Source organism: Branchiostoma lanceolatum, chromosome 3 (assembly GCF_035083965.1).
Source record: "Branchiostoma lanceolatum isolate klBraLanc5 chromosome 3, klBraLanc5.hap2, whole genome shotgun sequence".
Lineage (NCBI taxonomy): Eukaryota > Metazoa > Chordata > Leptocardii > Amphioxiformes > Branchiostomatidae > Branchiostoma > Branchiostoma lanceolatum.
This window is the reverse complement of record NC_089724.1, coordinates 18,837,609-18,859,078: the sequence shown is the minus strand read 5'-3', so window position 1 is coordinate 18,859,078 and position 21,470 is coordinate 18,837,609. Positions and strand designations below refer to the sequence as shown.

Below are 21,470 nucleotides of genomic sequence, written 5' to 3'. Positions count from 1 at the left end.
TGCCAGCTGTCAGGCAGACGGAAATATCCTGGTCTTGATCGATTGTTTCCAAAAATACCCTCATCTTGATCGATTGTTTCCAAAAATACCCTCATCTTGATCGATTGTTTCCCATAATACCCTCATCTTGATCGATTGTTTCCAAAAGTACCCTCATCTTGATCGATTGTTTCCAAAAATATCCGCATCTTGATCGATTGTTTCCAAAAATACCCTCATCTTGATCGATTGTTTCCCAAAATACCCTCATCTTGATCGATTGTTTCCCAAAATACCCTCATCTTGATCGATTGTTTCCAAAAGTACTCTCATCTTGATCGATTGTTTCCAAAAATATCCGCATCTTGATCGATTGTTTCCAAAAATATCCGCATCTTGATCGATTATATTTAAAAAAATATCAACATCCATATCTCGGTCGATTGTTTTCGGACTGATTGGACGCAACGTACACTTAAAGTAAAACCAGCTCTGCAAGGAAGAACAATACATTTTTTCAAACAACTAGAACTGTGCATAGTCGTCATCGTCATGCTTGTTGGCGTAGAATGTCAATTTACTATAACACGACTCAAAGATCTGAATACAAACCGGCTGCAGGCCGCCGTGTTTGCCTCCTTAGACAACATTGCGCTAGCTGTTGGGTCTTCATGACTTGAACAAGATCAACGCTTTTCACTAAATAACTATCAGAACATTGATATCGAAGGCAAGAAGTAAATAGGGTGGGATTTTATGTCCACTTTAATTTCTTCTATTTGGCCAGCATCGATGTTACACGTATGTAAGCAACATTTCATCTTCTGACTTCTCCATTCCCTTCGGTGATACACGAACAATACTTTTACCCAGGTAATACTGAGAGACAATTTTGATTAAATCAACAAGAAGGGTATCTTGGATTATATTCTAGAAGTCGTGGCGTTGGAAGCAGTCGTTATGATTCATGAAACAAACTGACCTATTGTCCCTTAATCCAGTTAACACATGTAGCTACATTTGTCAAAGAAATGAGAATGCATTGTATAAGAGAGGTGTGACGGTAAGATCAAATGAAGCGAGTTTCAGGAGAGCCCGCTTTGCCACTCATCAGTGCGCGTGTACAGTGCATCGTGCCGATGTTGCTGGCTCCGTGCGGGGCCTGTCAGTTCAGACCGACTGGGCCCTGTGAGTTGGTCCCCTGTTCCACGATCACGTACTCACACCTGAGTAAGGACAGGCACGAACGTGAGTTCATCGGAAACAATGTCGATATAAACAATAACAAAAACAGCAAAAACAAGATTGGCAACGTAAAAAGACGTTGCCATGGCGACGCTGGTCTCTGCTTATGTTTTCGTTTTTTAGCCCACATGCGGATAAGGACCTCACTTGCATAAATTGTATCAGTTGATCACCTTCTCTACCCAAATAACACAAGTTGTCCAATATATGAAAGTCTTGTCTTCACGAAAGAGAATATTGTACCATTTCCTCATGAATTATGTAAATGAGGCCCTCATCTGCAAGATTTATGTCAAATAATTAATAGCCACATTTACTTAACTTCCAAATGTTGCAAGAATGAAATCCCCATCATTTACTACAATGGATTTATAGTGATTGTCATTGGTATTGATTTTTATGATATATATCGATATTCGTCTCTTTTTCAGTTACATATGTCATGTGTTTGTGAGTCCTACAATGAAATGCAACTGTATTTATCAACGTTCCTCATTGATCATGCAAATTAGATGTTGATTTGTATAATCGGCATATGATTATGTAAATCATCACTTGAGCTATCTACATACCAAAAATTATGGCGATTCGTCAGTCCATTCTTGGGTTATTCTCTTTCAGAAGTTTGAGACAAAATCAGCCCCTGCAGTTTCAAAAAAGCCACTGGAAGGTCCAAATCTACAGGACCTATTTTTCCTCCAAAGAGCTATCCACCAATAAAGAACCATGACCATAGCATGTTCAGAACACGAGATTTCAAAAGGTAAAGTTCCCCTGCAGTACCATAGAAAATTGCTAGGGGGTCCAAAATCTAATCATTTTGAGGTCTCACAAAGACCTACCTACCTAGCAAATGTGAAGACTATCCATCCAGGCATTCTTGAGTTTATGGCCTTAAATTCCTGTGGACACATTCCTGTGTAATTCCTGGAATTCTTGCAAACTGCACACAATATATATACCAATAGGCTCGCCCCTGAGGCGTCGCCAAAAAAAGCATCTTATCTTTCGGTGATGAGAATTGTTTCAGCATTGATTTGCGATTTGCAAAGTCGTATTCGTGTCATATCGATCTCTGTAGGTGACAGGCGGGTTGAACGGAAGACGACAGACTGATGTCTAGCCGAGCAATCGTATATATACTTTAAATAACATTTTAAATTCACCCTTGCAATCGATAATAGATCAGGATAAAGGATAAGAGCAAAGGACAACAACAAAAGCAACGCCCAGTGGAAATGACTACAATCGTTCATTATCTCCACAGGTTTATCCAAACATGCTATGTGCTAACATTGTCGTTTCAACTAAACTATTCTAGTAACACTGCAAGTTCACCTGTTGTTTCCGTCCACACCGGTACTGCAAAACCCAAACCGTCCGTGCGACGCTGGGCAGCAGAACGTTCCAACGTTGCAGGGCTCCTGGTGGGGCACGCAGCCGGCATTTATGGCGTCATCGACCCAGTTCTGGTCGTACATGTTGGATCTCTTCACCTTCCTTGCGATGTTGGAACCGGTGTTTTTGTTACGTTTCTGTACGGTTTAAGATATGTGCGAACACTTAAATTTCGAAACAGACAATGTACATTTGGCAAAATAGTTGACTAAACGATACATGTGTCTCAGACGTTCCAAGACAACAATCGCTTATGGTCGCCACCTATTGACACAGCTTTAGTCGCTATCAACGGATATATAGCGGTCAGTTCCTGAAACCACTGAAATTTATGTTTTATTAAAAAAGTTTTCTTTGAAATCAGTTTCCTGTCAGCACGGTCACATTCGTCGCATGATTTTGATGTCGTCATGATAATTTTCAAGCTGGCTGTGACAGATCCAACCGCCGACAAGGACCTGAGACAGCCTTTTCTGTTACAACACAGTTACATGTACTGTACGACACCTGCGCATCCATACCAAGAATGACCTCAGTTTGCGATCGTGCGACGGCCGTACGGTGAATGTGACCGGACCCTTACCAAAAACTTCCAGGCATTTCCTGTCCCCACGGAAACCGACAGGATGAAGGTGAACAGAAGGAAGACAGCCAACTTCTGCGCCATTGTGAGAGACCGTCTGTCAACAACATAACAAATGTGATACTATGAGCGAAGGTCACTGAACTTTTCATTCCACCTTATCTTATCTTATATTTGTGACGTCGGTCAAAGACGTTCCTTTTACGGTCGCATTGCTCCCACCCTTTATCTAACATATGTAGTAGACTTCACGGTTTTGTAGCGCCAACCAGCGTCCACTGAACTGCAGCTGACTTCAATGATCATGTTATGAAATTGGTTACTTACTTTTGATAGTAAAATAGAATCGGTCAGAAGATGTAACACTACGCAGTCAGCCGAGGTGGTGCTTTGAGTAGAGTGGAGCGGTGATGAACACTGGCTGTTGTCTACTGTCGTTCCGGAACTACAACAGTGACAGACACATAGACGTGGACTTGTTCCTGGTAACAGATGTCCCGGGCCATTTGTAGGCTTCATAAAGACATGAATGTCTGACCTAATTCTACAATCTGTGTTATCGCATTGACTGCAAAATAACGTAGAAATCAATCAATCGATCGCTCTATTTCTACTGTAAGAAACCATAGGAGCGCTGTAGCGAACAGTCGGGGCATCTACATAAACGATTTGGTCGTGTATTGAAATACAAACATCTGTCACATCAAGAAGACTATATCCTTTGTCAGTGCCCATTTATCACCTCACATATCAATAATGTTGAATGTTAAATCAATAACTAGGAGTGAATGAACACCAGACGATTTCATCACCCGTGTGAATAACCTGGCTGTAGGGGCCAGGGCAGGACTCCTGTCAAATGCAAGGTACATGATGGAAGATGGATAGAAAATAGATACAAAATGGCGGTTGGAGGAAGGCGTCGAAAAAAAAGTTTCCCCTGATGCAATCTTATGGTTATACATAAGCCTAAACCGGCCTCCATTGGATCTGGTATGAATAGCATAGAGATTAAGAAGCATAGTCAAAACTTCCAAAGCAATTGATACATACAATTAAGAATCGGAAGTCAATGAGGAGAGCGTCATTTCCGGTTTGTAAACCAAACATTTTGTTCGGTTAGCACGACTTTTTTTAACGAATAGAATCTCTTCGCTAAGACCGTAGGGACGGCCCGATGTGCCTCAAACGGGCACGAGGGGGAACTAAAGGTGAGGTAAGACCGTGGGTCTGCGTTTAAGACTTTCGGGGACAGAGTGAAGTACTGCCCTGGGTGGTGTGTACTGCAGGATACGGGTCTGGAGGCCACGCCCCCGCTGGCAAACACGAAACTCCACTTATCTCTATTATAAAGGTAAGATCTGCGGTTTTACTTTTACTATGATACTACACACAGAAGTAAGAGCGACTTGATAAGGTTATGTAGGGTGGTTTTAGCGAACGGTGCTTGATATATCTCGTTAAGTTCAGCATTATTTTTTCATGTTTGAAAGTTGGGGGAAGGTGACATGGATGGGGAAGGGCAATCGTTACTTGGCGTCTTGTAACTGATGTTCCATCAATCTTTGTCTCCTTCAACTTTCTAATTATTATTACATGACAACAGTAAAACGGTGGCTTTCTTTAGTCCCACGCCAGTGCGTGGCACAGCTACGACCAGAACTTCCGCAGTGTCCAAGGAGGACAGGTCAGCATCACGCTCAGCTGTGGTTCTACCGAACCGTTCGACCCCGACCTCCCGGCAGATGTCGTCGCTGCCGATCGCGATCTCCAGTTCCAAATGGGCTGGTTCGCCCACCCGATCTACACTTCACAGGGCGACTATCCTCCCGCCATGAAGGATATCGTGAGTATTGCAATATACATGTATACTCTCTATGCTTTCTATCTTATCTATGCACTTTTGATAAACATATAGGTGTCATCTGGTACATGGTAATAACTCCGCTGTTCTGATTTCACAGTTCCATACCGTACGTTCCAGATCTTACAGAAGAGTCTGGCGCAGGGTTTCCAGGAGTCCCGTCTGCCGCAGTTCACGGCAGCCGAGATCGCTTTCATCAGTGGGACCTACGACTTCTTCGGGTTGAACCATTATTCGTCTGGGATAGTGAAGGATAAGGTCTCGACCGGACAGATCTGTTTTTAGATGTTAGAGATTCAGCACTCACAGATAATTTTTAAAGCTGCTGGCAACACCTTGGGAACGGAGTCAACCTCTGTTGTACATTCCGGTCAGAATGCAAATTCATTTTAGTTTTTTTTCTCTTTCTTCCTCAGGACCCTAATTTCTGGACCGACCAGGACCTGGAGTCGACCGTCGCGCCCGAGTGGCCCCAGGCGGCTTCCAGCTGGCTCTACTCCGTACCGTGGGGGATCCGCAGGCTGATCCGCTACATCAAGGTAAAGCAAAAACTGTGACATGACATTGAATGCAGGGCAAGTCCCGTAATGCAACGACAGAAGAAGAGTTCGGAGACCTCATATCTCCATGAAATATTTTGATTATGCAAATGGTCTCCACATTTGCATGATCTATGCTTAGTCAAGTGCACCTTTAACTGACTTACACAGGTCATAATGTTAAAGGTCCAATCATTTACCACTTAGAAGAATTATGACATAATTGGTATCTGATGATGTTCTACCTGCCATAAACTATATGTTACATGTATTTGAATCCTATTAAGGCAAACACTCCACTGCACATATAGATTTTCCTCATCAATTATGCAAATAAAGTCCCAATTTGCATAATTTGCACTTGATTAAGTACATCTCTGTCTTAGCTACCTACATACCAAATATCATGGAAATCCATTGTTCTTTTGTTCAGTTATTTTGATTTTGTTCCAGATTTTGTTCCAGAGCAAGCTGCTAGGGGATCCAAACCTACACCACCTAGCACGTCCAGGTCAAAAGATAAAAAAACGCAAGATCTGCTGCAGTACCAAGGCCACATACTAGGGGCCTGAAAATTGACCTTCGTCTTCCCAACAACACCTACCAACATACCAAATATAATCATAATCCATCCAGAGGTTCTTGAGTTATACTGACTACAAAAGTCCGGAAACACAAATACACAGACACACAGACACACATACACACCCAAAACAGTATCTTCATTTTTCATGTAGATGAATACTAGTAACCTATCATGTCTGTACCGCGCTATGGTAGACTGTGTAGACTCCAGCCGTGTGTAAACACCTAGATATTTTATTTGTTTCCCGACCGTGTGTGCCTCCGGTTCAACAGTCTTGTGTACAGGTTAGAGGGTAAATATTTGCTTAATGGGCATGCCGTTTGACCTGTATTGTGAACATGTACTGAATAGAAATGCTGTTCTTCTGGGCCTTTTCGACTGTGTTAACTACGGCGTGCTGTGCTGTTTACGACTATGGCGCGTACGACCCAACTAGGGACGACTTCCGACCAGGTACGTTTCCCGTCGGCTTCATCTGGAGCACGGCCACGGCGTCCTACCAGATCGAGGGCGCCTGGAACACCAGCGGCAAAGGAGAGTCCATCTGGGACAGGTTCTCCCACACACCTGGTAAGGTAGACCGTGGGGACACCGGAGACGTGGCCTGTGACAGCTACAACAAGTACCGAGAGGACGTGCAGGTCATGAAGGCCATGGGTCTGAAGTACTACCGCTTCTCTCTGTCATGGCCGCGAATCTTTCCCAATGGCACAAAAGAAGGCGGGGTCAGCCAAGATGGCGTCAACTATTACAACAGGCTGATAGACGAACTGATCGCAAACGGCATCGCCCCGATGGTAACTCTTTATCACTGGGATCTTCCTCAGGCCTTGCAAGAGAAGTACGGCGGATGGGTTAACGAGGCGCTTGTCGGACATTATCATAACTACGCCACCTTCGCGTTCCAGACCTTCGGCGACAGGGTGAAATTTTGGTTAACTTTTAACGAACCAATGATAGTCTGCTCCTTAGGATATGCGTCAGGGGAACACGCCCCCGGCATCCAGGATTCATCTTCAGTTTCTAATTTGCGCTGTGGACATACACTTCTGAAGGTATTTTGTGATGATTGAAAATACATGTCTTACTGATAAGTTATAGTAGTACAGGATGGACATAAACATTTGCAACCAAGTCTATGATGCCACCGGCATTTTCTGACTTTTCCCACCCAAAATCGATAATAGATCATAATACAGTACAGATGTAAACGGCGGTCGTCCATCGGCTACACAACTCCCTTGGCTACACAACTCCCTTGCCGGCATTAGAGAACCTTGCCCCCCTCCTCCCAATATATATACGCCGCCGTTATAGGAAGTCTGCGAAGGAGGCTACCCTGTCGCACAGTGCCATCTAGCGGTTGCCAGAAGAGCCGGCAGCAAAGGCCAGACATACTTTTGTATTGTGCAGGACGTTTTGTCTGTAAAGAATTATATCCAAGGTTTACATTTTGGTAGGCATATAATTCGTACGGTGCGGTTAAATAGTCACCCAGTATCCATTATATGTCGTTTGGCATTTTCACATAGGCTCATGCCAGGGCGTGGCACACATACAACACAACCTTCCGACAACTTCAGGGAGGGAAGGTCGGGATCTCTCTGAGTCTTTTGTGGGCGGAGCCTCGTGACCCTGACCTTCCTGCCGACGTCGAGGCAGCAGACCGCGCCATGCAGATGATCAATGAGTGGTTTGCACGGCCCATCTTCGGAGACGGAGACTATCCTAGCGTCATCGAGGATACAGTGAGTAGAAGTACTAGAAGTGCTTGAACATTTCCTTTGACCTTCCCGGCATGGCGAAGTCGACAAGCGAGCTACATAATCTAATCTGGGTGTGTATTCATTTCACAGGTAAAGAAACTGAAGTTATCCATGGAGCTTCCTGAATTGTCTGACGAGGACAAGTCTCTTATCCGTGGGTCGGCGGATTTCATTGGTGTGAACCATTATTCAACTAGAATCGCAGCGGACAAACCCAGCCACATACAGGTAAGCCATTGAAGAGGGCATGCAGCTTATTACAAAAAATGAACTCATTTTGAGGTTTGAATTCGAAGTTACAAGGTACAAGAAACGAAGTACAGCTCACTACTAGTCCTTTTCAGTGTATTAAAGAAGAGGTTCTAAAATGAAAATGGCTATTCATGCGGCATTCATGATCAGTTGAAGGTTTTCCTTGACTACCTAAATGTGTTGGCTGTGCCTTTCTTACCTAGACACAGAGCGTTCTCGAATCGTTTGAAATGACCACCGCCCCCGAGTGGCCACGTGGTCAGTCCGACTGGTTGTTTGCAGTACCGTGGGGACTCCGCAGACTTCTTAAATACATCAAGGTACGTACTAAGTAGCACTTACGTGCATAGAGACACTAGGAGAAGCATAGCGCACAGTATAAGATGATTACACCTTACGACGAGACAGGCAAAGGAACCATTGGCTGTGAACTTGGAAGTCATTTTCCATCTGCATAAATTCTTATTAAATGGCCGCACGATGTGTGAAGTCACTGTGTCCCCGCCAACAAACAGTCGATATACATATCCATTCGTTTGTGTTTTCACCTGTTCGGAAGGAACATTATGGCGATCCTGATGTGTACATCACGGAGAACGGCTGGTCTGACGGTGACGTACAGCCGCCCATCCTGGAGGACACGGACCGCGTCTGCTACTACATGACGTACATCGATGAGGTACTAAAAGGTAACAGAAGTTACATTGTTGACTGTGACATGTATAAGTATCTGAATTTGTTGGCAAATAGAAAAAAATCACATCAGTATCGGCATGTCGTGTAAGTACTGTATACATCGACATCAAACCTGACGTGATAATTTCCACAGTTTTATTCAAAAAGATTTCACAAAGCCTGGTGCTACTAGTATTTGGTCTTGGCAACTAGCTACCAAAATTATGTAATTTACTATTCAAACTCTAACTGCATGATGGCATTGTGTCATTCTTAAGCTTGTTAGGAATTAGTCGTCACGATAAGAATGTTATTTCATTGTGGTCTGATTTCTGTTTTTGCCGTATGTAGAGCCAAAAATTGTACAACAGACATAAATAGCTGATGCTGTTCTGATTTGCAAATTTATCTACATACATCCACTGTGCTATTCTGACGTGTTTATACTCCTCTTTGACCGTAGCCATTGAAGAAGACCAAGTAAAGGTCCGAGCCTACACCGCCTGGTCCTTCATGGACAACTTCGAGTGGGCCCGAGGCTACACCGAACGCTTTGGGCTGCACTATGTCAACTTTACCGACCCGAGCCGACCCCGAACACCCAAACAGTCTGCCAAGTTTTACAGCGATATCATCGCCAACAACGGCTTCCCCGAGGGAGCAGAGATCACCAAAATGGTCCAGGACATGTGGCGGAAATGTAGGGGCAGTGACACTGTAAAGGAGGAGCTCTAGTAAAGAGCAAGCAAAAAAGCCGGACATCATTTCGGGGTTGAACTTGTAGCATTATTACACTCAAGTCACTACAGAAACGAATGTACCTTTTAGCTGTACCATAACGAGAATGAGTCGTGGCACACAGATTTGAATAAATCCACGAAGCTTCGTCATGTTCGTTATATATTGTAAATTACAACATAGTCTTTTGTGTCGGCGACTGATGCCTGATGGAGGGAAACAAGAAGCTATCGTCAACTCAATTCCCTAGAGTAAAAAGTAATCAGTGGGAAATTACCTGCCTAAGTATTCTTATATATTAGTGTATGGAAATTGGGTCAAGATAACGTGTAGTTTGTCTGCTGCAAATTGAATCCTACAGCTTTGAACATATTGAATTGTAATCATTTGAAACGGTTCAAGTAACGCTCACAACATGTCCCCCGTTAAAGCGGTAACACAACCCCGCTGCTTGGCCACCTGGATCAAATTCCGTGGAACCGTGGGCCGGAGTTCGTTCCTAGGGTCGACCCTAGCTCGGACATCTTGTAAGGGATTGCATTCGTCTTTCGGATGGTGACGTAAAGATGGCGGCCCCGTGTATGAGGGAGCTTCAGACGTAAGCCTCAAGCGCCGAACCTCTGCAAGTGAAAGAACCCAGCTGTCTTATCGAGAAGAGTAAGGGTAACCCGGTGTGCTTGGCTAAGCCGTAGCTAGGCCGCATTGCACTGCTAGCGAACGAAAAGCGGCATGCTTCGTCCTCAGTCTGAGGTTCGACCACTTAACCTTTACGTAAGGCCACAGCAAGTAAATTTTATGGATGACATCCTCTGCAGACTCCAAATTTAATGCGCCCGGGCGGAAAAAAAACAAGGCGGGCAAAAAAAAATCTACATTTCTAAACTTGAATATCATAAACCATGTAAGAAAAATTGAAACCATAAAACATGGTTATTACAAGAAACAAGTCTTTTATCCCTGTATTCAATAAAACAGTAACTAACACTGTTGTCAACATTAAAGTCGTTATGAATTTAGATCCGGGTTTGTATAGCACATCAAAAACGCAGAGACAAGGTTTCTCATACACTGGGCACTGGAGTCTCCTAAGACATTCGGCAGACTGACTGAATAAATAACGCTAGCTCTGCTCACTTCGAAATCACAATTTCTACATGTAAAAATGCCTTTTTTACGGCGTCTAGAACGTTTTTGCAATGGAACTGACAGACGTTTGAAACATATTGCCCCGTTTTCGGTATATTGACGATTGCCGAAGGGTAAACAAATTATTGTTTTTTATTTCAAAATCAGTCGAAAATCAATGCGCGCGCTGATGTCATCCATAAAATTTACTTGCTGTGGCCTAACAACAAAATACACGTCTCTTCTAATTAGTCCTACTCTAACTTACGCTAACATGTACAATGTAATGTAGTGCATTCTGTGTAGAAAGATTGTTCAGCGTGTGATAGTAAGCATGATTGCATGATGTCTTTTTAGTTTGATTCAAACCTGCGGTATAATTGATAAAAAAACATGTATATATGAAGACTGTCAGCAGAAAAAAACATTTTCATATATGAAATTGTGGAAACTGTATATTTTTTGGTGTTGGATGACTCCAAATCGTTCAAAGTCGTAAACTATATAGCTGGTTATATTCCACAAAACCGTATATTAACGTATCATAGAGTAGCATCGTGCTAGGGTCTACATGACAGTTCGGCTCAGGTCACGTCAACGGCATCGCATAGCAGAGGTTCCTTATAGCTGTTCATCTTCAGAGAAATTCACTTAAAGACGCAAGTCGACCTGTGTAGGAAGCTGTCACAGTTACCTCGACAGACAATCCATAGCTTGGCTGAATGGCACCAGAATTTAGCCTTCGTGCTGAACACTATGTATAACGTTACACGCTAGTATATGAACGACAGGCCTGTCCCTGGTGCTGAAGACACCACACACTCAGAGTTTCAAACGTGAACAGGTCTGTCCTTGGTGCTGAACAAGGTTCACGCTGAAAAGGACCGTGTCCATTCTAGGCGAAACGCGATGCACATACGATGCAATCTAGTCAATTGTGCTTCACCCTAGTAGCAGTAGTAGAAAGAAACGCAGGGATTGTTGTCAGCCACATTATATAGTTTAGATAACTTAGACCCCCCTTGGTCACGTATATAACGATACAGCGGTATCATCAGTAGTGCTGAATTCACACTGATAAGTACGGATTAAAGCCAGAACGCTACAATAGGCGACAAGGGTTCAGTATGCCAACTTCCGACTCAATGATTCTGAAAATTTTCTATGTATCATTTCATCAGGCACTGTGTTAGTCTGCAACCACCACGCCTTTCACTTTTTGGTCAGGCACGTTTGTTGATTCTCGCGGACAGTCCCAATATGGCCTCCGGCGGATTGCATTACATTTATTGAACAGGTGAGGCGGGATCCGGTAACGTGTGAATAAAACATGAGTCTCACGGCTGACCAAACATCAATGGGCTTAGAAATAGCTCCGAACGAGGGCGGGGATCCGGCGGAGCTGCCCGGGAACTCTGACGGCAGCCAATCGGAGACAGAAGACTCGGAATTCGGCGAGATCTTCGTGGCAGACGAGCCGAGCGAGACCGAACAAGATGGCGACCCCCATGAAGTGAAGCAGCTGTCAGCAGGGGAGGACCCGGAACACGCCGACAAATGGGAACCAGATGACACTGAGTGTGTACTAAACGAGGACGAGGAAGGTATGGTTCGGCACAGGAAACCACCGGCGGCGAAATCCAACGGAGCGGCCGGCGACGGGAGTGAGAAGGGGTCGGAGGATGGGTACGTACAGCAGGGTAGTCGCACGGCGAGAAGCCAGCAAATGTCATGGGGACAGATACTGAGGGTATGTGCCACCATCTTTCTCGTCATGAGCGGCGGGGTTGGATACGTCAAGTACCAGGAACTGTTACGATCCCGTGTCAACACGCCTCTGGACGCGCCAAAGGTTGTGGAGGAGGGCGCTACCGGCGCGACCCTGTCCCCGGACAGATTCTGGGGTACGTACCGCCCCAATGTTTACTTCGGCATGAAGACGCGCAGCCCCCGCTCCCTGGTGACCGGCATGATGTGGATGGTGCAGTACTCCCGAGCGGTGCCCAGGATCGCACGGCCCGAGGTCAGGCACACCTGCGAGCAGGGGGACGGGCTGCCCCGCTACGGCTGGCTCCAACACGACGGCGTCAACTTCGGCCTGCAGGAAATCATCGACAAGAACTTCAGCATGGTCACCGAGTTTGTCAAGCGACCTGGCGGGGACCACGGCGGCGACTGGACATGGAGGATCACCGCCAGTCCCAGGGTAGGTTTGTTGTTTACATCAGTACAACAACATTCACAGGAACAACTACATGTGGGGAATGTGGACATGATTGATTATCATCGAACGTTCTAAGAATTTGAATTATGCTAACTCTCAGCATATGTTAACGTTACTCCAATAGTCTAACTTACCATATGAATAGTTACAACATTATTATATCGACAGCTGTTATGGTTTGATTTTCATTTCTAAGAAAAAAATTGTTTCCTAGGTAACGTTAGTAATAGTAGGCTAAGTTGTCCTCGTCAAAGGCATTGGCCATATGGTAGATCTGAAGTTACCACATGTGATGTTTGTTTAGTGTAATCTTTGGCTCATCTACAAATGCCAAGCACAACTTATTACACTTATCACACTGTAAGTGGGTTCTGTCTTGGTAGGACATTGCCTCTAGTCAAACACAGCCTCCAGGTTGTGCTGTCTGCTGAATCTTAATTCTAGAGATATCGGTAGTAGAATGGTTGTCGTATCAGAATAGCAATGTTTTAACAATGCTCAAAACAGTAGCCTAGTATCCATCCCCACTGTATCTGTCAGGTTTCTGGTACTGTTGTCACAAATATAATTTCAATAATACATAACTGTTTCAGTCTATATTATTATGACATTCCTGCATAAACTTGCCAAGTTTCATACCAGTATTGTTACAATGTATAACGTTACCAACTAGAAGTAATTTACAGTGGTTTCTTGACAACTTATCTAATATTTCTCTTCCAACCCTGGGGGGTGAGTTGGCATCATTACAAGTTTTCCCAAGAAGTTGAGACAGTCTGTTTGGGAGAAAGGCAGCTCTAAGTTGTGTACACAGTGTGTCTGACTGTGCCACATGGTCTGTATGTTTAACCACACCTAACACTGTTGGCATTGGTTGATTGAATGGACACACCCATCAGACCTATCAGCCACGCCCATTTCTTTCATTGGGTGGCAAATTTGATCTTTTCGGTATGAATTCAAGTGGAATACTCTAAATGCATTTAAATTCGCATGGTTTTTATTTGGTGCTGAGGTGAAAATGTGCGGTGGTTTGCCGCAGCGCTATAGTCACATACCGATACAGTATTGGACAAAAATGTTTGCAGTGGCTTTAAGCTCGCAGTGAAACGATCGTCGCGAAAACCATGAATATAAAACCACCGCGAACATTTCTGCATTTACAGTATCTAACTTGACATCAGGAATAGTGCTGAAGTATCTCTGTAGATACCGGTAGTTAGGTTCTTGTTAGTTGGCATATGAAAAAGCAGCTTATCTGAAGTGATTGTACTGTCTTATCCTTATCTTGTTCTTGTCGATGAAGGTTTGGGCATAATGTCTAACACATCTATCTCCCCAACTCTGTCAATATAACTTACTTAGTCAAGTGAGAGGCATTGAGTTCAAAAGAGAGAAATCATTGACAATCATGGGGCAATGAATACAACGTGTCTTATAACAACTTTGGGCACCATGTGAATAATAGACTTCCAAATTATGACGACTTTGGGCAACGTGTGAATGATAGACATGTTACGAATCGTTACCAGGGCAGTAGTCTAACGACTATCATTTGGATTCTAGCCCTGTACATCTTGTTCCTTTTTTTGCTGCCATGGACCTGTAATATTCCCCCTGTACTTCTTCTATAATAGACCCCTTTCCAAATACCGCGGCCATTTTGAATCTAGCGCGAGAGCGCGTGGTTCGAGCGCAGGAAAGCGCGGGAAAAGTACACACCGGGTAAGTCCGAGCCAGCGGTAATGGCGTCCTCAATAGAAAGCAGCGTTGAGTCATCTTCGGCTGCGAGATGTTCTCCTCCTCGGTGAAATCCATCGATATATTTGCATGGCACAAGTAGATGATATTGTTGTGGACACTTGGACTCGATATCGGCCAGTAAAATTGTGAATTTCTGCTACTTTTCCACAGTTCCTACCGGGATGTCGAGCGCGCGCTACAGTTATAGAATGCTAATAAATTTACACCGCGTGCTTGTAGTTTCCCTAGTAATGTTAGCTTAAGTCGAGAAAAATCCCACAAAACATACACTTTTCGGGCTGGGATCCTTATAGCTACGTTTAGGTATGAATATAGCTCTTGAGCCTTTTGGCTGTCGTGACAATGCCAACATCATCTTGAAATTACGTTAGTTTGAGGGAGGGCGTGTTTTCTGTGCAGCGTTACATCGACTTCGCTCAGCAATATCTTATACTCCCGCCAAATGAAATCCTGCAAAACGTTATATAGGCTTGAGTTCAATGTCCTTTTGGGTACAAATTTGGCAGCGTTCCGGCGGCTTTTAGACGATCTTTTCGGATTCCAAGAATTTAGTCTTGAGGACTCCAAGTACGTGAGTGAAGGTGTGTTTTCCACTGTATCTGACGTTTCTTTAAATCATTTTGCGCGGCAATATTTCAGATATCTGTTGCCCGGATGGAACCCGAAAAACGTTAAATAGTATTGACTTGAGGACTGAAGGACCTCATGCCGATATTTTTCCTTTTTTTGTGGGGTTTCATCCTGTGGAAATCTAAAATATTTCCGCGAAAAGTGATGTAATGAAACACTCCCCCTGCTTTCACTCACGAACTTCATCAAGCTAATCTTGGCACTAAAATATTGTCAAAGTCAAAGGAGCCACCGAAGTTCCGTCAAATTTCTATACTCGCAAAGCCCTCAAGCCCATATTTTCACGTTTCTGTAATATCATCCGACGGAAATTAAGATATTACGGCGCAAAGTGAAAACACTCCATCTTCACTCACGTACTTTAGGTTTTGATATTTCAGAAAACTCGTCAAAGGAAGCCGCCGAAATTCTGCTAAATTCCCAACCAAACTGACCTTAAGCTCAAGCCTACATTTTCACGTCTTTTTTTGTTGGATTGCATTCAGCGGAAATGTCAAATATCGCCATGCGGAGAGATGTAACAAGAAAGAAAGGAAAAGCTAGACAGAAAAGAAAGAAAGGCTAGACAGAACACACAACCCCCTCTCAACGCGCGTTTTCCCAGGCGAAGTTGGCATCGTCCAAAATTACGGTCACGACCGGTAAAATTCTGTATATTTCTATCTAAGTAGCTATAAGGATCCCAGCCCGAAAAGTGTATGTTTTGTGGGATTTTTCTCGACTTAAGCTAACATTACTAGGGAAACTACAAGCACGCGGTGTAAACATATTAGCATTCTATCACTGTAGCGTGCGCTCAACATCCCGGCAGGAACTGTGAAAAAGTAGCAGAAATTCACAATTTTACTGGCCGATATCGAGTCCAAGTGTCCACAACAATATCATCTACTTGTGCCATGCAAATATATCGATGGATTTCACCGAGGAGGAGAACATCTCGCCGCCGAAGACGGCTGCTTTCTATTGAGGACGCCATTACCGCTGGCTCGGACTTACCGGGTGTGTACTTTTCCCGCGCTTTCTCGAGCTCGAACCACGCGCGCTCGCGCTAGATTCAAAATGGCCGCGGTATTTGGAAAGGGGTCTATTCTATCCACATGTTTTCACTTCCTCCTACACTTTACTGAGGAGAAGGTCCAGACATCCCTGTTAATATGTAACAATGCTAACATGTTGTTATTCACATAGGAGCCAATGTCGCATGATTCCTTTATTAGTTTAATATCCTATGTACAGTAGATGTTGATGAAATTTGGCCTTGTCACCATCAGGACATGGCCTTGAGCTTGACCCAGGTCAATATGCAGACTTCCTCTGATTACTTTTGTCATCAAATACTATCCTCAAGGTTAGATCCTGCCCTTGGTTAGGCAGCCAAGTACACCAATAGATCCTGGTATAACAAGACCTATTTTCAGGAGGGGCCTTTGGCTTATGGTGGAATTGTATGAGAAGTCTGGATGATGCATGAGTAATAGTGCCCAAATGTAGATAGGAAGTGGGACAAGAAGCAAAATGTTTTGTGCATGAAGAAATTGAATGTGAACAGGGCTGTCTCCAGCTTTACATCTGCTTCCATCCCACTTGTTGTTTTGGGGTCCATGTTGTTGATTTTTATTTGTCATTTCAAGGTTACAAAAATACATTTTCATCAATTTCCTGTCAGGAAGTTTAGATTTTTGGTTGGAGGGGGTGAAATTTTTTCCGTCCCAACAAGCAAATTTCCATCCCGGGACGGAGGCGCAGGTCCTAGAGACAGCCCTGCATGTGAACCACCCAATTCTTTTTGACACAGAGGAACAGTATATTGAACTGTGTATTTTTGCATGTGACAAATTGAAGAAAAGGTTTTGACTGCTGGTGAAAGCTTTAACTTCTTGAATGGTTTACCTTATTTAGAAAGTTGGAAGGATAAGTTATCTAACATTCCTGTATTCTTGAGCAAGTTTCTTGCAATGTTTTCCATGCCCAAATATTTTCTTAATGTAGATTCCAACTTGTCAAAGGTAACCATGTTGTGAAAAGGCAGGATCTTTCATGCTCCATCAGTTTGTCAAACATATCGACTAAATACCTTTCTGCCAAAGCCCAACCCTTTCGTTGAGACAGTACAAAGTTCCTACTTTCTATTGTTTACCCAGAGACCACATGTGGTGAAAGATATGCACAGTAGGAATAGATAATAGAATATGCACTGAAGTTTGAACTTCGAAAAAAGATTGGTTGTACTAAAATGCACCATTTTCTTTAGTTATACAAGACTCTCAGAGGCACGTTCAGTGTTGGAGTCTAGATATAGGCATGTGTGTACTTACCTGTATGCAATTCAAGACTTTCTTGACAGTATCATACATTGATGTCCCCCACATTGAGTGCACATACGGGTACATACATGTACATGTTTGTAGGACATTGTCCCTTAATGCCACCATTAAACTGGAACAGTCAACAGTTACCTTGGCTGCAAACTGGGCCAAAAATTCATGCTGTAACTTGTGTAAGTTGTACATGAATGGAATAGTAAATTATCTCCACTAATGTTATTCAACCGACTACATATACAGTACTTGGAGATTTTTTTCCATGTTCTTAAAGTATATTTTAAAGTATATCTTACAACTATACCTTTTTCAGTTTTTTCATTGAGTCAAGTTGATCCTGAATTGCAGGTATCATAATCTTATCCTTTTTATAGTACTGTAAACATATTACATTTTTCATTTTTCCTACAGAGTACATTGATGAGCACTTTTTCTTATCCGTTCCACAGAAATCCAAGAGCATCAGTGTCCCCACGGTGTCTTTCCTCTTCTATGCAGCGACGGATGGACAGGGCACGATACAACCCGTCATCGAAAACAACCGCCTGGTTGCCATCACAGGACAGACCGAGGAACTTGGAAAGTTCCGAATGTCCTTCCCAAAGGTGACAAGAAAGAACATAACGTACCACCATCTGGTCTCATACTCACCGCGTCTGGATCTCCTGAAGAGTTCCGTGGAACACGGGATGCGCAGATTACTGTTCAACAAGACACGCATCCTGTACGGGCTGGCTGGTGACCTCATCAAGAGGAGTAACATGCCTGACCTCAAAGCTAACGTGCTTGTTCATCAGGTCACTCTGGAGGTTCCGTGTGTTCTGGAAGTCGTGTTTGAGTCGGAAAGCTTCACGTCAAGGAACACCAGGCTCGTGGGTATGGAACTAACCAGGGAACTGGAGAAGTACAAAGTGGCATTCGATGAGAAGTTTGAAAATACCTTTGGCTTGAATAGAAGAGGGTACACAGAGAAGAACCTGCGGTTTGCCAAGGCAGCAGTCAGTAACATGGTGGGGGGCATAGGTTACTTCCGAGGCAAGTCCTTGGTGCAGTCTCCATATAATGAAGAGCCTGTGGAGTATTGGGAGGCGCCCCTCTACACGGCTGTCCCCTCCAGGTCCTTCTTTCCTCGTGGATTCCTCTGGGATGAGGGATTTCACCAGCTTCTCGTCAGCAAATGGGACACCGCAATAAGCAAGGAGATCCTCAGTCATTGGCTGGACTTGGTGAACACGGAGGGCTGGATCCCCAGGGAACAGATTCTTGGCAGTGAAGCGAGGAGTAAAGTACCAGCCGAGTTTGTTGTACAAAAGAACCAGAATGCCAATCCTCCCACTCTGTTCCTCCCTATCCAGTCCCTGATGAAGGACTTGGCTGGTAACCGTAGTGAGCAGGACATCCTCCTGCTGAAACGGATGTTCCCCCGTCTGAAGACATGGTACAACTGGTTCAACACATCACAGCTTGGGAATGAACCATCATCGTACAGGTGGAGGGGGAGGGACCCTGGTGCCAACAAAAACCAACAGCTCAACCCTCTCACTTTGACATCAGGCCTAGACGACTACCCACGTGCCTCCCACCCATCAGACAATGAGCGTCATGTTGATCTCCGCTGCTGGATGGCGCTGGCGTCTGGCGTGATGGCGGACATCGCAAAGGTGATTGGTGAGCCAGGGGAGGAGTATGAGGCAACACACAAGCTCCTGACGGACAACGCTCTGCTAGAAAAACTACACTGGTCTCCAGAGAAACAGCTGTTTTCTGACTATGGAAAGCACACTAAAGGGGTTTTGCTAGAACGTGAAAAAGTACCCCTTCCGCCCCCACCCAAACCTGGCATGAGACGACAACCTGTACCAAAAGGCAAAATGTATCGAGTCCTTAAGGGGGAGCAACCAAAGGACCAGTTTGTCAACTCGTTCGGCTATGTTAGTCTGTTCCCTTTCCTCCTACAGATCGTGGACCCAAAGTCTCCTAAGCTAGGCAAGATTCTGACGGACCTGAAAAATCCCCAGCTCTTGTGGACCAAGTATGGCCTGAGATCTCTGGCCAAGACAGACCCCTTGTACATGAAATACAACACAGAACATGATCCCCCGTACTGGAGGGGACAGATCTGGATCAACATGAACTTCCTCGCAGTGCGGGCGTTGCATCATTACTCCTCCATAAAGGGACCGTACCAGTCCCAGGCTGCAGACACATACAAAGAACTGAGGAGTAACCTCATCCATAACCTGTATGTGGAGTACGAGAGATCAGGTTTCATCTGGGAGAACTACAGTGATGTCAATGGTCATGGGAAGGGGTGCCACCCATTCACAGGGTGGTCTTCACTGATTGTCTTGATAATGGCTGAAAAATATTAAGGACTAAGTGGTTTGCTATGTGGTTTAGATGTTAGCTGCGAACTGTCAATCTTATTAAAACTTACAGTCAAGCAGAAGTGGGGTTTATAAGGCCAGGAAATGTAGAATATGTTGTGGCTGGTTGTACTAGTCTTGTTTCCAACATAACAATGCACTATGATATGCAGAAGTTCCTTTTGCATCATAGTATTCAGGAAAACTATTGTACAATTGGCTGCATTACAAATGGTTTGGCCAAATCTTCAAATTAGGAAAAGATATCTTTTTTCTGTTGCTGTCTGTAAATTCTGTAACAGTTGTAGAATGTTAGTCCTATACCACAGCAGGAATGCATACTAGATTCATGTAATGTGCTAACAGAATAGCATTGACAACTGCCTTCAACATTAGGACAAGACTTTTGGTTTGATAGGCTTTAATACAAATAAAGAGGGAAAAGTTATCAAAGGGTCAATTGAAAACATTCCTGAGACACTCAATTTTATCCATGCTGCCTCTAATGTAGCTGTGTGATACATGGTTGGCTGCTTTTTAGTTTTAGTATCACCATTCCTTGTTTTGGAGTCTTGCTTATCATTGGCCATATTGGATGTAAGTATTTTAACATGGAGGTATGCATGATGGCCTAGTTTGGATAACTTTATTCTTTGTTTAAGTGTGGACAAAGTCCTAGTTATTATGCAGGATATTTCTGCTTCATGCACTGAAGTATTTATTTGTAGATTGTAGTTTTTTTTTGCAAGGTGTATACTGGTGGTACTTAGAGGAATCTATTTGTGGGTTGGATCCCTAGATCAGAAATTTTGCATCAGACTGAAGGAACACTCATTTGCTGAGCTGAGCTTTATTTTATTTTGCATCTATGCATTTTACCCTTCTTTACCTTACCAAAATCTACCTGTGTAGCTAGTTCACAACAAGGGAAAACTGTCCTTTTGAAGTAATCAAAATCCCTGCCAGGTTGCTCTGCTATGATACAATATGCAGTTGTTGCTTGTGTATTGCATCATGCAGAAGCAGCACTCTGGCTTGAGGGTGTAAGCAGCGAGAGGCCCAGTTTCTTCTAAGCAAGTGTGATCAATTTGTATTAAGACATTGCAAATGTGTTCCCATGTAAGCCTCTAGATGTGTTTCTCATAAAAGCAGAGTATTGCACAAGTTCTTTATATGTCAGCCTATATACATGTATATCATTATTTATGTATTACTTCATGCTAATCATTGTTTTAGATGATGACCTAATGTCTTTGCACCTAAGGTGTGTTTGATTTTTGCTGCTTTGTACAGACATTTGTGACGTTGTATGCACTTTCAATACAAGAGCTAGTGCTGCTACAGCATATTCGGAAACAAGATGTAGAAATAAAGTTGTCATTGGAACACTGGCCTGTTGTCATCCTGTTGTTTGG

General features: G+C 43.8%; 4 protein-coding genes across 4 annotated transcripts; 3 read left to right on the top strand and 1 right to left on the bottom strand.

Moving 5' to 3' along the window:
• Positions 1 to 731: 731 nt before the first annotated feature.
• On the bottom strand, positions 732 to 3,776 carry LOC136430816 (uncharacterized). The gene is made up of 4 exons (XM_066421797.1): positions 3,533 to 3,776; positions 3,206 to 3,302; positions 2,563 to 2,759; positions 732 to 1,205 (listed from the first exon to the last, which is right to left on the bottom strand). The coding sequence occupies exons 2-4, from the start codon at positions 3,287 to 3,289 to the stop codon at positions 1,145 to 1,147; spliced, it is 342 nt and encodes a 113-aa protein (XP_066277894.1). The 5' UTR covers positions 3,290 to 3,302; positions 3,533 to 3,776; the 3' UTR covers positions 732 to 1,144.
• A 606-nt stretch (positions 3,777 to 4,382) lies between these two features.
• On the top strand, positions 4,383 to 5,369 carry LOC136429431 (lactase-like protein). Its single transcript, XM_066419260.1, has 3 exons — positions 4,383 to 4,421; positions 4,833 to 5,051; positions 5,190 to 5,369. Exons 1-3 carry the CDS (start codon positions 4,383 to 4,385, stop codon positions 5,352 to 5,354), a joined length of 423 nt encoding a protein of 140 aa, XP_066275357.1. The 3' UTR covers positions 5,355 to 5,369.
• A 1,111-nt stretch (positions 5,370 to 6,480) lies between these two features.
• On the top strand, positions 6,481 to 9,993 carry LOC136430820 (cytosolic beta-glucosidase-like). Its single transcript, XM_066421802.1, has 6 exons — positions 6,481 to 7,249; positions 7,727 to 7,942; positions 8,051 to 8,188; positions 8,416 to 8,532; positions 8,772 to 8,901; positions 9,351 to 9,993. The coding sequence occupies exons 1-6, from the start codon at positions 6,548 to 6,550 to the stop codon at positions 9,620 to 9,622; spliced, it is 1,575 nt and encodes a 524-aa protein (XP_066277899.1). The 5' UTR covers positions 6,481 to 6,547; the 3' UTR covers positions 9,623 to 9,993.
• A 2,008-nt stretch (positions 9,994 to 12,001) lies between these two features.
• On the top strand, positions 12,002 to 21,446 carry LOC136430818 (mannosyl-oligosaccharide glucosidase-like). Its single transcript, XM_066421800.1, has 2 exons — positions 12,002 to 12,956; positions 18,139 to 21,446. Exons 1-2 carry the CDS (start codon positions 12,081 to 12,083, stop codon positions 20,059 to 20,061), a joined length of 2,799 nt encoding a protein of 932 aa, XP_066277897.1. The 5' UTR covers positions 12,002 to 12,080; the 3' UTR covers positions 20,062 to 21,446.
• The last annotated feature ends 24 nt before the right edge of the window (positions 21,447 to 21,470 follow it).

Excerpts from the sequence above, each read along its gene's own strand:
- LOC136430820 (XM_066421802.1), top strand. The coding sequence starts at position 6,548 with ATGCTGTTCTTCTGGGCCTTTTCGACTGTGTTAACTACGGCGTGCTGT. Across the intron at positions 7,943-8,050 it reads CTAGCGTCATCGAGGATACA|GTAAAGAAACTGAAGTTATC; the intron begins GTGAGTAGAAGT and ends TTCATTTCACAG. Across the intron at positions 8,189-8,415 it reads ACAAACCCAGCCACATACAG|ACACAGAGCGTTCTCGAATC; the intron begins GTAAGCCATTGA and ends TTTCTTACCTAG.
- LOC136429431 (XM_066419260.1), top strand. The coding sequence starts at position 4,383 with ATGTGCCTCAAACGGGCACGAGGGGGAACTAAAGGTGAG. Across the intron at positions 4,422-4,832 it reads GAGGGGGAACTAAAGGTGAG|TCCCACGCCAGTGCGTGGCA; the intron begins GTAAGACCGTGG and ends GGCTTTCTTTAG. Across the intron at positions 5,052-5,189 it reads CTCCCGCCATGAAGGATATC|ATCTTACAGAAGAGTCTGGC; the intron begins GTGAGTATTGCA and ends CGTACGTTCCAG.
- LOC136430818 (XM_066421800.1), top strand. The coding sequence starts at position 12,081 with ATGAGTCTCACGGCTGACCAAACATCAATGGGCTTAGAAATAGCTCCG. Across the intron at positions 12,957-18,138 it reads GGATCACCGCCAGTCCCAGG|AAATCCAAGAGCATCAGTGT; the intron begins GTAGGTTTGTTG and ends TCCGTTCCACAG.
- LOC136430816 (XM_066421797.1), bottom strand. The coding sequence starts at position 3,289 with ATGGCGCAGAAGTTGGCTGTCTTCCTTCTGTTCACCTTCATCCTGTCG. Across the intron at positions 2,760-3,205 it reads GAAATGCCTGGAAGTTTTTG|AAACGTAACAAAAACACCGG; the intron begins GTAAGGGTCCGG and ends TAAACCGTACAG. Across the intron at positions 1,206-2,562 it reads GGTGTGGACGGAAACAACAG|GTGTGAGTACGTGATCGTGG; the intron begins GTGAACTTGCAG and ends GTCCTTACTCAG.